The 14,674-nt window shown below is 43.0% G+C and overlaps 1 protein-coding gene across 1 annotated transcript in view; it reads right to left on the bottom strand.

Annotated features, from left to right (window-relative positions):
- Positions 1 to 14,674, bottom strand: part of CACNA2D3 (calcium voltage-gated channel auxiliary subunit alpha2delta 3) — an 859,990-nt gene that overhangs the window by 460,585 nt on the left and 384,731 nt on the right. The window contains exons 6-8 of the mRNA XM_042929688.1: positions 13,909 to 14,040; positions 5,666 to 5,726; positions 5,423 to 5,573 (exon numbers count right to left, since the gene is read on the bottom strand). Coding sequence (XP_042785622.1) covers positions 5,423 to 5,573; positions 5,666 to 5,726; positions 13,909 to 14,040 — 344 coding nt within the window. The remainder of the gene's footprint in view (positions 1 to 5,422; positions 5,574 to 5,665; positions 5,727 to 13,908; positions 14,041 to 14,674) is intronic.

The following is a 14,674-nucleotide window of genomic DNA, read 5'->3' as shown; positions in this document are numbered from 1 at the left end:
GAGGAGCTTCCTGTGTAATTTGAAACACAACTGGACGTAATTAGTAGTACAGAACAAACGAGCACTGAAAGAAAATACCAGCCTCATACTTTTAATACGGAATCGATTACTTGAAAGAGTAAATCTGTAGCAGACAAAGCACTGGAGGAACGGTTCTAAAGAAAATTCTGCAAATTAAAACCAGGGCACCAGAAAGTTCTGGGTTGAACTAACAAATGGTGCTCTTCTCTATTCAACTCGGCACAAACACAGGCTGCAGGAAGCATTTAAATTGATTTAACAATATCAGTCCAGTTAATACTGTGTTCGTTTAATGCATGGCTTAGGCTTCTGTAAAACCATTTTTCAAATTTCAGCATCGGACAGAATTAGCACCCTCATTTTTATGATAATATTGTTAATTTAATGCATGGCTTGTAGTTAGACTTCAAAGCAAATCAGAAAAATATGCCTTTTCTCTTGTCAGTGACATCTCTCTTCATGCACCAGTGGTTTGACCTTAAATTTTAACTTTGGCTGCACAAAATCACTCTCTTATTTCTTATATTCTTTTATAATTCACCCATTTAGTTCATCAGTCTTAGATTTTGCAATACCCTGTCCGTGAAAGCTAAAACAGTTTCTAACATTATCGTTTCACATTTACTCTCTGGAAAGACCTGAATTGGAAGCTTTTCAGTATAATATATAAGATGCATTTAGCCAATGAGCTTAATACAAACACGCACACGTGCACACAGGACTGACACAGCCAAGGAAAGACTCTTACTATTTACATCTTCTCCCCCTTTCCCTTATTAAGGCACTGAAAACCAAGTGGCAACGATGAAGTAGATCTGTATAAACAAATACCTAGGATGCACATGGGCTTCCAACACTGAAAAACAAGAGTGTATTCTTTACTTCTCTCTGAAACTCTGAAATGTCTCCTCAAACATCTACCCAACGAGCAGGAGAAAGTGGACAGTGTAATGAAGGGTGAAATGATCATGTCCTCTCCCATAAATGGACTCCAGCTGACAAGAACAGGGCACTCAAACAGATTTGCGGGGCATTCTGGATGGAGTTTCAAACCTCCCATCGTCCTGCACGTACAAGAATCTGCAGCAGGGTCTCCCTCTAGGCGGAGGCAAGTAACCATTCTCAACAGACTGAAAAACCTACATACACCATCTTACTCGAGCAATTTTACCAGCGTAGAAACCGAAGGTAATGGAGGAAAAAAACACCACCATGATGTGGCAAGGCAACATTGGTGAAACATATTTAGGATTGAGAGAGACAATTCAAGGGAATGAACATGGACGTTTGCCAATTACAAATCCACTATTTAGAACTCTCAAAATGTTGGCGTCATGGACTGAATGTTTGTGCGCCCTCCCCACAGTTTCATGTTGAAGCCTTAACCCACAATGTGGAGATGGGGCCTTGGGAGGGGATTAGGGCTAGGTGAGGTCATGAGGATGGGGCTTCGTAACTGGCACCTGCGTGAGAGGAGACAGGATAGAGCTGGCTCCCTCTTTCTCTCTCTCTCCAGGAACATACACCATGAGAAGGTGAATGGCTGTCAACGAGCCAGGAAGGGAAGCCTCACAGAAACCAAACCCTACTGGACCTTGATATTTGACTTTCCAGCCTGTACAACCGTGAGAAAATAAATTTCGGTTGTGTAAGCTACCCACATTATGGTATTTTGTTACAACGGATGGAGCTGAGTACTAAAGGCATACCTTGTTTTATTGTGCTTCCCAGAGTCTGCGTTATTTTCACAAGGTTACTTTCTGAAGGTTTGTAGCAATTTTCTGCAGGGCAAATCTGTGGGTACCATTTTTCCAATAGCATTTGCTGACTTTGTGTCTGTCTGTGACATTTTGGTAATTCTCGCACTATTTCAAACTTTATTATTACTATTATTATATTTGTTATGGTGATCTGGGATCATCAATGAAAGCTCAGATGATGGTTAGCATTTTTTAGCAATGAAGTATTTTTAAATTAAGGCACATACATTGTTTTTTAGACCCAATGCTATTGCATACTTACAGACTACATTGTCATGTAAACATAACTTTTATATGCACTGGGGAACCAAAAATTTGCCTCGTTTTATTGCGATATTCACTTTACCACAGTGGTCTGGACCCAAACCCGCCATACCTCCAAGGTATGCCTGTGCAGTTTCTAAGTGTGTAACCATTATAAGACCCTACTTAGTGGACATTCTCGTAATACCTAAGTATATGCATGCCTCTTGGTGCAGCAATTCCACTTCCAGATATTATTCAATAGAAGCACACCCAACCCTGCAAGAATCCATGCCCAAGTCCATTCTCTGCAGCACTCTCGAGCAGAAAAGAGACCCAGAACAGCATGACGTCCAGCAAAGGGGGACTGGTTAAATAATTAATGTCAACTACAGGGTGATGAAATGCTCTGCTCTTCAAATACACTTGCTTACAATAAAAGCATAGAAGCAAGTTGCCGAGTATTCTGGAAAACAGGATTCTACTGCTGGGGAAAAATTACGTATGTTCATATACTTGGAAAAACTTGGAATATGGGCAAACAGCAAGAGAATAGCAACTTTTCTGATTGTTTAAAATTTTTACATAAGTTGCCTGTAATAAAACAATCAACGTGTAAAAGTCACTGTTAATTAGTGGTTCCTTTTCTCATCCTGGGGCTTTTAATATAAATTCACTAAAGAATTTGATCCATTCTCTTACCCCTTAGGGGGACAGCCTTCACAATTTTAGTATCGAGGCTTCAAATAAAAAAGTTCAGAGTATCTTCCTAATTGTCCAAATAATTATGTAAATGGTCTTGAAGTTGATCATTTATGTTGAAAACTAACAAGCAGATGTACAGTGAGGGTTAATGGGACCTCTAATGGGTTTCTTTATATAAGGGGACAATTTGGGGTAAAAAAAAAAATAATTAATTTTCTTCCTTAACTATTCTATAATAACTAGCATGTCTGCTTTTAATTATCTTAATCACTCCGTCTTCATTATTGGGTTGACACTGTTTGTATATCTTAATGAACTTACAGAGATTATTTCAATCGATTGGTTTTGTTAACAGAACAATAAATCCTGACTGATAAAGGATCCACAATGTAATTAGTTAGCACTTCTTATTATGCTAATTTCTGATACTTCTGTAATGAGTAATTAAAGATTAATAAGAAAGATAGTCCCAAATTAGCTGCTTCTTATCTGTAAATGCTTCAGGATGTGTGGGGATCAGGCTACATTTGCATATTCACAATGAGACTGGTAACTAGAGTAACTTTTCTGAATTTAGAAACCCAAAGTTCTGTCTGAAAGTTTCCTTAAAGAACTGTGCCCTGGGGCCATAGAATTTCACAGCAAGATGTTTGAGTCACTCAACTATGATCTCTTCACTTCTGCTCAGGAAGCAGGATGAGGTAAAGCCAGACAGTTTCTGAGTTTTTACTAGGCCACTTTTTCTGGCTGTGTGACCTCTAGCTGGTATCTTCTTTTTATTATTCTTTTTATTATTATTATTATTATTATTAAACTTATTTTAAGAAAGAGAGAGCCTGCACATGCAGGCAGTGGGGGATGGGCAGAGGGGGGGGAGGGGCAGAGAGAGAGGGAAACAGAGAATCCTAAGCGGGCTCCATGCTGACAGCACAGAGCCCAACGTGGGGCTCAAACTCATGAACCATGAGATCATGACCTGAGCCAAAATCAAGAGTTGACATTAACCGACCAAGCTGCCCGGGCACCCCTAGATGGTAGCTTCTACCTGTCGGTTCCTCTGTGTCCATGCCCCAGAGCTGGGGCGAAGATCCCATGAGATCCCCCACATGGGGCACTCATGAGAGCTGGCATAAGGTGGGCGAGGCAGCTGCAGGGATTATCCTTTCAGCAGTATTTACACTCTTACTATTTCCCAGGCACTGTCTCGGGCACTGGGTATAGTTGAATAAATAAACAAGCCTAACCCCTGCTCCCATGGAATCTATTGTTCTCCTTCTCTTCCTTTTCTTCTTTAGGGCTTTTAAAAATCTGAAGCTACAAATCATGGTGGCCCACAGCTGTGCCTTCCTGCTCAGTCTCATCAGAAGCATGCGGGCAGGACACTAATTCGAGCCATTTAAGTGCCATTTAAACACCCATGCCCTCTGCCTCGCCAATAAAAGTAGGCTCTGTGCCCATGCAGAAGGCTGCCTAGATACAGGATCCCATGATGACACATCTGCTCAGGAGCCTGGGGAAGCCACACAGACCACAGCAGGGGCATGCTTGGAGCCTGTCTGCACTACTCTTCAAACAACACCCTTTCTTTCATGTCCTGCCATTGGGGGGGGGGGGGGGGGCTCCTGTGCCACAGCTCAGGTAGTCCTGGCAGCAACTCTGCAGGTAATGTGATTACTCAAGCTTCAGCTGACAGTTTGCCTCAAGATGTGCAGCTTGCTGTATGGGAGAGAACTATTCAAAACTAAGTCCCGACCCCAAAGCACACACTCTGTTCACCACACCATGCTGCCTTGACTGACTTTTGCAGCCACTCAGTGTCCTAGGCAGAGGTGGGGCGGCAAAGCACAGGTGACTACTAGGCAGGAGCTCCTGGTAAAGTACTCAGGGAAAAGAAGCAGGCTTGTTGTGGCTATAGTTTTTGGAAAAAGAGTAGGAGGGACATAAGGTGCGTGATGAGACTCACACCAGAGAATTGGGGAGAAGAGGAAAAAGAGCTGGAGATGGAATTCAGAAGCCATTGCTCCTTTCCAGGAAGCATGTTATTACTATCCTGTTTGGGTCCCGGGTCTCCCACCTCCCCGTTCTATAACCCTGGGCAAGTCACTGACCCTCGCAACCCCAGCAGCCTCATCGGAGAAAATGCAAAAACCATGCTAAAATTGCCGTGAGGAACAAAAGATCATGCAAATATGAAGGGTAAGCGAATGGCATTCAGTATGCACTTAATAAACACACTTTTGTTTATGAAGCTGAGACAAAGGGTTCTGTGAGCCTTAAACAGCTCTCTACAGTGTAGTTGTTTTGTCATCGTGATTAGTATTCCTACCATGGTCTTCAGACCAAACCAGCTTAAAGTTAATCTCCACTAGCCATCTGAGGAATATCTTGCAAGACCTAATTCCCCAAGGTTCTGAAAAGGTTGGCTCCCCAGGAAAACCAAATCTGGTGCTACTCTTCCAGATGGCAGTGCCTGAGTGCGAGGTGAGGAGAGGAAATGTGCTCAACTGCTTTCCCAGACTCTGAAACCCATTCCAACATCGTGATTCAGGGAGCTCACATGGGGCTAACTGGTCCTCATCTCGGGCAGGACTTCTAATGTTGTGTGTACAAAAGCAATGAGAATGTGAACCGGTTGCTGCTAAAAGATCAAATGAACCCAAAGCGCAGAGAAAGCACAAAACAGCTGCACTCACAGCAATTATGTTGAAAAAGTCATCATCCCCCAGCGTATCCAGAATAGATGAGACAGTTTGCTTCGCAATAGTCAGACGGAGCCCTTTCATGCTGCCACTGACGTCCACTAAAATGACCACATCTTTCGGAGAAGTTGCTGCTTGGATGTACCTAGGTCAGGGGAAAATTAAGCAAAAAATGAATTACGAACCTCTCCACAAGTTCTCTTTAAAAAGTAACTAAGAGGTTTGACCATTTCCTACCATTTTCGGTTCCTGCAGTCAAAGGCAATGACTCCATTCTCATCTGGTTCCCATTTAATCCCTAGAAGAAAAATAGAGTTATGAGAAACCCAGGAACTCCAAATATTTATTCATAGCATTTCAAGGCTGCTCTGCTTTGCTGATTGAACAGACAGGGTGAAAAATCACATGCAATGACCAGCTCATCACATGCTCCATCACCGGCTCAGGGAAGGTGATTCAGGGCTAGAACACTATAGCAAACATGGCCTTAGCTCAGTTGCTTTAAGGCCTGCTGGAGAGTGGGGACATCTTCAGTAACGTTTGTCTCTCAGGGAAGGACAGGACTCCAGCCCCTTCCCGTGGCTAATGATGAAATTAGCCAAGGTCATTTCTCACTGTCCCGCAAGTTGTTGAACCTGGCAGCATCACTCATAGACTTCGGGGCAGAGTCAGGCCATGTCTCTGGGTCCAGGTAACGCAATGTGTGTAGCATGGCAGGTAGGAGCTCAATACATTTCCATCTTAGAATATACACAGGCCTGGGGCGCTTGGGTTGCTCAGTTGGTTAAGCGTCCAACTTTGGCTCAGGTCATGATCTCATGGTTTGTGAGTTCAAGCCCCGCGTCGGGCTCTGTGCTGATAGCTCTTCAGATTCTGTGTTTCCCTCTCTCTCTCTGCCCCTCCCCTCCCCTGCTCGTGCTCTGTCTCTCAAAAATAATAAATAAACATTTTAAAAAAAAGAATATACACAGGCCTGTCTTCCCCTCACTCTTGTATTTACCATCAGGAATACTGGCCTGGCTTTCTACAACTGAAATGGGAAAAAATGGTCCTAATTATGCTGCATTACAAAGTTTGAATTTCAGGCTTTGAAGCCCGGGGAGTTTTCCCCATGTGTAAGATAGGATCCCATATCCTTCATCTTGTGGTTTGCAGACTGGTCGGGATACATCCAAGGTTAACATTCTCTATTTACTACTTGGTTTTTAAGAATAAAATTTCATTTAAAAAGAAAAGTGCTCCCTAAAAATAAGATAGCAAATCATTGTTTTCAACCATTAATGCTGCTCAGGAATGGATTTGAAAAACAGACATTAGAGTTAAGAAAATAAAAAGAGAAAACTGATTTTCACAGGAGGAAATCCTGACTCAGATGGTAGCAGTGGGAGTCTCCTTTCCAGTTACTGATGGCCAACTTTCTGGACCACACTGAAATAATAATATGTGTCTGAGATAACACTCCCAAATTATTACTCAGAAAACCATGAGATGGCCGTTTGTTACCCAAAAATCATTTTATTCTGTTCTCCTTGTACCTACATGTCCCACCTACAAATGGGCCTAATGTAAAGAGTTTCCTGTACCAAATCAGAAAACAGAAGTATGAGAAGCCCCTGCCAATTGAAGGTCATTAGGCAATGAAGGTAAAGTAAAACTGACATGATATTGCACACCAAGGGACAAAAACACAATTTATTTAAAATATAATGGAAGGGCACCTGGGTGGCTCAGTAAGTTGAGTGTTTGATTCTTGATTTTGGCACAGGTCATGATCTCACGGTTCATGAGATCAAGCCCCAAATTGTTCTCTGCACTGACAGAGCAGAACCTGCTTGGGATTCTCTCTCTCCCTCTCTCTGAGCCTTTCTCCTGCTTGCACATGCTCTCTCTCTCTCTCTCTCAAAATAAATAAATAAACATTTAAAATAAAATAAAATGAAATAAAATAAAATAAAATAAAACGGATACACTGCTTTGTGTAAAGCCAAGTATAGTTAGGATAGCATGGTCTTAACACACACTGAAATTCTACCCATGATGAGGCCAGGTAATGTTCCAATTTATAATTTCACAAAGAGTTGGCTTTAGCCCAAATAACGATAATTATTTTATAACGTGTTGACCCATGGTAGACCTTCAGCGGATGTTCGTTTCTCAAATTAAATTGTGGTGACTGTTCTTAGACAAGGACTGTGTCTGATCCTGCTTCACTCCTCCCCACTTTGCTGTCCTTCCTCCCCATCTCAGCCCCATCTCTGTGTGCCCCATTGGGACAAGAAAATGTGCAATTCTTTTTACAGTTCCAGCATTTAGGCTAGGGCCTGGGAGGAAGGGATTAATGACACTCAGTGCTCTCCTTTTGGATTGAGATCATTCCCCTGCACCTGCACGTGGGCTTGTAACTCCTTCTAAGCACTGCCCTACTAGGTGCTTTTTGAAAAAGTTGACATGAAATGAGTCTGTTGGGAAAACCTTATAAAGGATATAATTCCAAGGAAAGTGGAACAGATGGGACAACCCCAGAGCCTTGACTGGGAAGGACAGGCCTGGCCCCTGCCTGCCCTCAAGAAGCCTCATGCTGGGCAGGGAAGCTGGCAAAGGATAAGAAATCCCAGGAACCAGAGATGTCACAAAGGAGAAGTGCCTGAGGCTACATTAGTGTACAAAACGGGATTCCAATCTCTAATGGGAAGAAGGATCTTCTTCAAATTGAGAGCAGAATGATGGTATATTAGTTTTCTAGAGCTGATATAACAAAAGTCCTATAGATTGGGTGGCTCAACAGAAAAGAACTCTCTCTCAGTTCTGGAGGATAGAGGTCTAAAATCAAGGTGTCGACAGGGCCTAGGGAAGACCCCTCCCTGTGTCTTCTCAGTTTCTGCTGGCTCCCAGCAATCTTTGGTGATCCTTGACTTGTTGCTTCATCACCCCAATCTCTGCCCCTGTCTTCCCTCTGTGTCAGTCCTCTCCTCTTATAAAGGTATCAGTCATACTGGATTTAGGGGCTACTCTAATTCAGTGTGATCTCATCCCAACTTACTTATTTACATCTGCAAAGACCTTAATTCCAAGTAAGGCCACATTCTGAGGCTCCAGGAGGACATAAATTTGGAGGGAAATATTATTCAACCCACTACATATGGGTAGGACTCATAAAACAAAAGTGGTGGCCACAGGGTGAACAAGAATATCCCAGGCATAAAGAATGAAATGTGCAAAGGTCCTGAGATTGAAAAGAGCATGTCAAGTTCAAGGAACTGGAGGAATTCTGGTATGGCTGTGCATAGAGAATGTCTCTGACAAAGGAAAGGAGCCTGGGTGGCAGCAGGAACCATGAGACCCAGGCCTTTCCTGGTCAGGACGTGAGGTATACATTGAGTGGGGATTAAGACAGTACCTTGAGACAGTTCTAGGCATAGTGGCCTAAGGTAGAATAAAGGTCATAAGTTGACTCAAGTCAGGACTGGATGAGCACCGAGGAGACATCTTGCCCAAACCAGGCACTTGGGTCAAAATTTTCAACTCATAGCAGGGACTCCAGTCTCTCAGAGTTCAAAAGATTTTCCTGAGATTGCCAGTTATGGCCATTGGCCTTATTTCCCAAATGCCATGTCACCATGCTCTTCCTTACACAGGCGTTACGTGAAGATGTCCTATGAGAAGTCCTCCGGGATGTCAGCATGAGTTGAATGAATAAAAGTAAAACCGGTTTCTATGCCATGGGATGGATACTGTGGGCCTTTAATCTGTTTATAGCATCTTGAATCCCATAAGTGGCTCAGCAGAGGCAGCATTTACCAAACTAATTGGACCACTGAGCCCTTCCTTTCCCAATCTCAAAACAAAATGTGTTTTTGGAGGCAAACATCAGGCAACCCTGTCTCAGCTGGTACTATCTCCCCTAGGATATATCAACTTTTCAGTATATAATTTTTTGTACACACAGATATTTTGAAACTGTTCAAAGAACTTTAAATCACCGAGAAATAACAGTTGGCTCATCTTAAATCTTTGAGAACCAGGAAATTGATACGTAGCCAAGAAGCACCCCATGAGCTATATAATTTCTGGAATTGCCACTATGCCTTTTGGGATCCCACCCAGGTTGGTTGGGGAATGAATCTCAAGATAAAAGGAATTATGTAGTCATTGGCTCAGGAAGACTTTGAGGAGGGAAGCAATAGAGAAAAGAAAGGGAGCATAGCTTTGTAATGTATTTATGCCAGTTCCCTACTTAGTCACTGTGTCCCACCGACTATAGCCAGTGACCAGCTTCTCACAGAGGCAGTAACTCTACTGTATCTGAGGAGGCAGGGCTGCTACTAACAGTGTGATGAGACCAATATGTCTGGTAGATTTTGGTCCACTGAATGATTCATTCATTCAAAAATATGTACTGAACACCTATACAATATGTTATTGTTGATGATGGTACCAGAGTGATAGCCAAATGTCTCTGTCCTCCTGGGGCAGATATCTTAGCAAAGGAGATGGGGATTGAAAGCCTGATGGCTCAGGATTACAGGCCAGAATTCATATTTTATAGATTAAGAACTGCCATAAGAACAAAGCATGAAAGAGGTGCTGAAAATATTAACACCATTACCAACTCCCTCCTATCCTGCTGGTGTGGCTTGGTCAGTTAACCCCTTGGTCTGCTTTCTCATTGGTAAAGTGAATTTTATAGTAGCCCCAGCCCATAGAATTATTGAGGATTAAACCAGACAATGCTTGTATAGACGCCTAGGACAGTGCTCAATAAATGATGGTCACTATCACTATGATCAGCATTAATATTAATATTATATTAATATTAACCGTACTCCCAAAGACGTCCAAGGATGATAATGAAATAAGCAGAGCTTTGATAAGGCCTGAGTAACAAATCCTGCAGAGCTCAAAGACCCGTTATCTGTATTTTGTTGCTGTTGTGGCTGTTGCTGTTCAGAAGAGCCTAACCAGAGTTCTCTCTCTGCTCAGTGAGACCTTTTTGTAATACAGGATCTAAAAGTAGGCCAGTACCTTGGAAACTGGGTATCAGACTACAAAAGTCTTTACCCATAGAGTTACACAGCTGAACATGCCAGCTACTAGCCACATGTGGCTGTTTAATTTTAGATTTAAGTTAACTGAAGTTAAATAAAACTCATATTTTAGTTCCCCTGTCTTTGCTAGGCACATCTCACATGCTCAATAGCCACATGTGGCCGTTGGTTACCATAACAGGTGCTATAGATATAGAACACTTATATCATCCAAAAGACAGCACATGGAAGTGTTGTCACATGGCTAAAGGCCCTACACTGAACTTGTAAAGGCCTGTGTAAATCTATTCAGAAAGAGACAACATCATCCCAGATACTTTATTAGGTTGATGTTGACTAAAATCCCCCTTCGGAGAACTCCATGCTCCCACCTACAGAAGTTGAGATTGTCCTCCTTCTTAGTGATCCTCTAGCACCTTCTATTTCCCCCATGTTAGCATTAAACACACTGTACCATCATGACCTGTTCACCTGTCTGTCTCCCTCATGTTCCCTGTTCCTTTCTTTGGGGATCCCCGCCAGGCAAGGCCACAGTAATGTAATCCTGATCAATCCCCATGGTTTCAGATGGCTAGCTCTACCACTGTCCAGTCTCCCTCACTTGAGGCTGTGGGCATGTGACCCAGACCAGAATAATCCTTGGTCTTACATCTAAGCCACTAGGACAGATGCTCTCTCTTCCTCTGGGACCATAGTGAGAAATAATCCTGCAAGCACACAGCCATATTCCCCATCACTAGGAGATCACCTGCCAGTGAAACATGGTCAAAATAGAGGAAGGTGGAGAGGAAAGAGGGAAGGAAAGATTCAAAATCCAAATGACAATGCTGAATACTGGATCCAACCATGTCTCAAAACAGCACATTCCCTAGAATTCAAGTTACCTGAGCCAATAAATGTATTCCTTGCCAGAGCTAGCTAGAATGCAGTTTCTGTCACTTGCAACCAAAATCCTGAGGAATGCATTTTCCCACAAGAGGGAACTTCATGAGGGCAGAGACCTTTTCTATTAAGTTCACCATTTTAGCCTCCCATAGTGCTTAGAACAAAACAAGAACTCAGCACACACTGAATGAAGAATGAAGAAATATCCCTTCTCTTTAAGAACATGCAGACTTACCACTGATTCATACTATTATACCACTCTAAACATGGAACGAAGTTTCCTGAAGATAAAAAATCCTAGCAAAAAAATGTCCATGAGTCATTCTTCTAACAATCATTTTGTGTCCAAGAGACAAGAGGTGTGTTTTCTGTTCAGAACCAAGCACTGAGTGACCACAAGACATTAATAGGGCAGTGAGACACCACAGGACCATGACTCGTGTCTTTACTAGCACAGAAAAGATGCAGGAATTTTACAAAGTTAAAATTCTGCCACAAATGTCACAAACATGGTAAGTATTTCTGAGTCGATGGCTCTGACTGATTAAAAACCTTGTACATAAATTCATTTCCCCTGTTAGACACACCCTTCATGAGGATGTCCTTTTGTTATGAACTGGATGTTTGTCCCTGCCACCAAATTCATAGGTTGAAAACTAACATGACCCTGTGTGACAGTATGCAGAGGTGAGGCCTTCCGGAGGTACTTAGGTTTAGATGAGATCAGAAGGATGGAGCTCCCATGGTGGGATTAGTGCCCTTCTAGGAAGAGTAAGAAATACCTGAGCTTTGGCTCCCTACCATGTGCAGCTACAAGGAGAAGGTAGCCATCTGCAAGCCAGAAAGAGGGCTCTCACCAAGAACCAAGTCTGCCAGCACCTTGATCTTAGGCTCCCCAGACTCCAGAACTATGAGAAATGAACACCTGCTGCTTAAACCACCCAGTGTGTGGTATTTTGTTATGGCAGCCTGAGATGTCTACTGCACCCCCCCCCCGTTTTTTTTTTCAAATTTCCTCATGACCATAGTTTAAGGACTTCCTGCTGGCGGAGACAATAGATGATCTATGGTTTCTTCTTATTGGCTCCACCCTCATCCAAACACCACGTGGTAAGATGGTAAGAGGTCCCTGTAGCTTCGTCTATGGATCAGCCCTCCCCTGCGCTTTATTTTCAGCAACATCTGCGTTAAATTTGCTCTCTGTTGAGTGTATCAAAACAGATTGCAATTTGGTGACACTGGAACTTTAATAGACCACTGTTTATTATAACATTATCTTTACTAGGATGCTTATTGTTTAAATTTCTGTGAGCTCCAGGACGAACCACGTGTGCCCCGCTGAACACAACTCTTGGGAAATGTTGAATAATCTGGCAAAGCAGACACTTGGCAGGCAAGTCTCAGGGGACAGATGCTGTGTGCAGGGCAAACGGCTCCTCGAGGCGGAGGCTGGCGGTCTCTGTGCCTCAAAGTGGGAAGACATCAGGTGCCTAGTCTTACTTAATGAAAACATAAAAGTCTCCACTTAATTGCTCCAAGATTATGCCGAGAGATTTTTCCTTCTTTTAGGTTGAGCTTGTTAATTTCTGCAGCTGTGATGTTGGCACAATTGCAGCCTCGAGTCCTGTTTTCACAACTTGTGAGCAAAATTAAAACTTCCCTTCTTAATTAAAATTCAAACCAAGCCAGAATTAAATTCTTATTGCAAAGCGGAGGTCTGGGGAGGCCTCAGGAACACCTGTTCCAAAGGTATGATGGACAAACTCTGATGAACATACCATCTGAGGGTGCTTTTGGCGGCCCTGAAGATGAGCTGGTGCCATCGGCGGTGCTTGGGCCAGTCCGAGCTCTTCCTCCGAGGCGGTCAGCTCTGGAGTGGGGAAACCTCAGTTCATAGTTTCCATTTCTCTTTTTTTTCTATTTTTTTTTAACATTTATTCATTTTTGAGAGACAGGGTGCAAGCAGGGGAGGGGTGGAGAGAGAGGGAGACACAGAATCCGAAGCAGGCTCCAGGCTCTGAGCTGTCCGCACAGCGCCCGACACAGGGCTCAAACCCGCGAACCGCGAGATCATGACCTAAGCCGAAGTCAGACGCTGAACCGACTGAGCCACCCAGGCGCCCCTCACATGTTCCATTTCTTACCCCTTTGGTCAGAATTTAAAATTCAGCCCAATTATGACTTGTTCCTTTCCACGGTAATAACAATGATGATAGTAACTATAGTAGTAGTAATAGTAATAAAGCAAACTCTTGTCCAGAAAGATCAAATATGGTGTGTCTCACACCCCAACTCCTCACTTTTGGTGCAGCTTGATGAACTGCTCTATCGAGAAAGATGTGGAAACCACATGCAGATCTAAATGCCTGTGTGTGTGTACGGATGCCATGCTACCGCGCCTATCTGGACCATGACAATAGATATAACAGATTTGAATTTAATCTTTCATTTTCTCCTAATGGGAGAGGGAAAAATTTAACCCTGAACATGAAAGAAAAGTATCACAGGGTCATTAATCTCAATCGTAATTCTCAAGGCGGGGATACTCACCTGGATACTGCCTAAAAAAGCCCTTTGCACTTCCAAAGTACTGCCATATGAGAGACGGGTCACGATCAAAGTTATCTACGAAAACTTTGTTTAGGGATTCGGACCAATAAACCCCATTGACGATTGCTGGGTCTGAAAAGAAACAGAGAGAAGAGAAAGTTACAAACCAAAGTGAGAGAGAACCCCGGCTGGCGTCCCTTGGAGCTGGCAGATAGCAGCAGCATGAGACTCATCTTACAGGAAGCTGTGAAGAAAGTTATAGCTTCCCAAACATTTAGCTCCTGGGAACTCCATACATCAGGGATTCCTCATCCTGCCCAAGCCCCCAGAGCCACCCAGGAGCCTTTATTGATGACTCCTTACTTGAAAAATACATCCCTTTATTTGTAACTTTCAACCTTGTACAGCACAGAGTTCTTGAGAAAGCAGAGAGAGACCTTCTCAGCATTATTTTCCACCTTTTGCCTCTCCTGGGTCAGAACCCAGCAATAAAAACAGGAAAAATGTGTTTTCTCTCACTGCAATGACCTCAGCCAACATGGTCCTGTTCCAATTCTCTTCACCTCTGACTTAGAAGTTTGCTTTTTTTAAAAATAAATAAATAAATTGCAATTACATAACTACATCTCTCTACCTCTTTTGTTCAGCAAATGGTGAACTCCAGGAGGGCAGGAACCATTTCATGTGGTCTTCTGCTGTGTCCCTTTGACTAGCACATGGCAGAAATTCCAGACATTTATGGACACATGAAGAGATGAATGGATGG

Source organism: Panthera leo, chromosome A2 (assembly GCF_018350215.1).
Source record: "Panthera leo isolate Ple1 chromosome A2, P.leo_Ple1_pat1.1, whole genome shotgun sequence".
NCBI lineage: Eukaryota > Metazoa > Chordata > Mammalia > Carnivora > Felidae > Panthera > Panthera leo.
The sequence above is the reverse complement of the archived record's forward strand: the minus strand, read 5'-3'. Positions and strand labels throughout refer to the sequence as shown.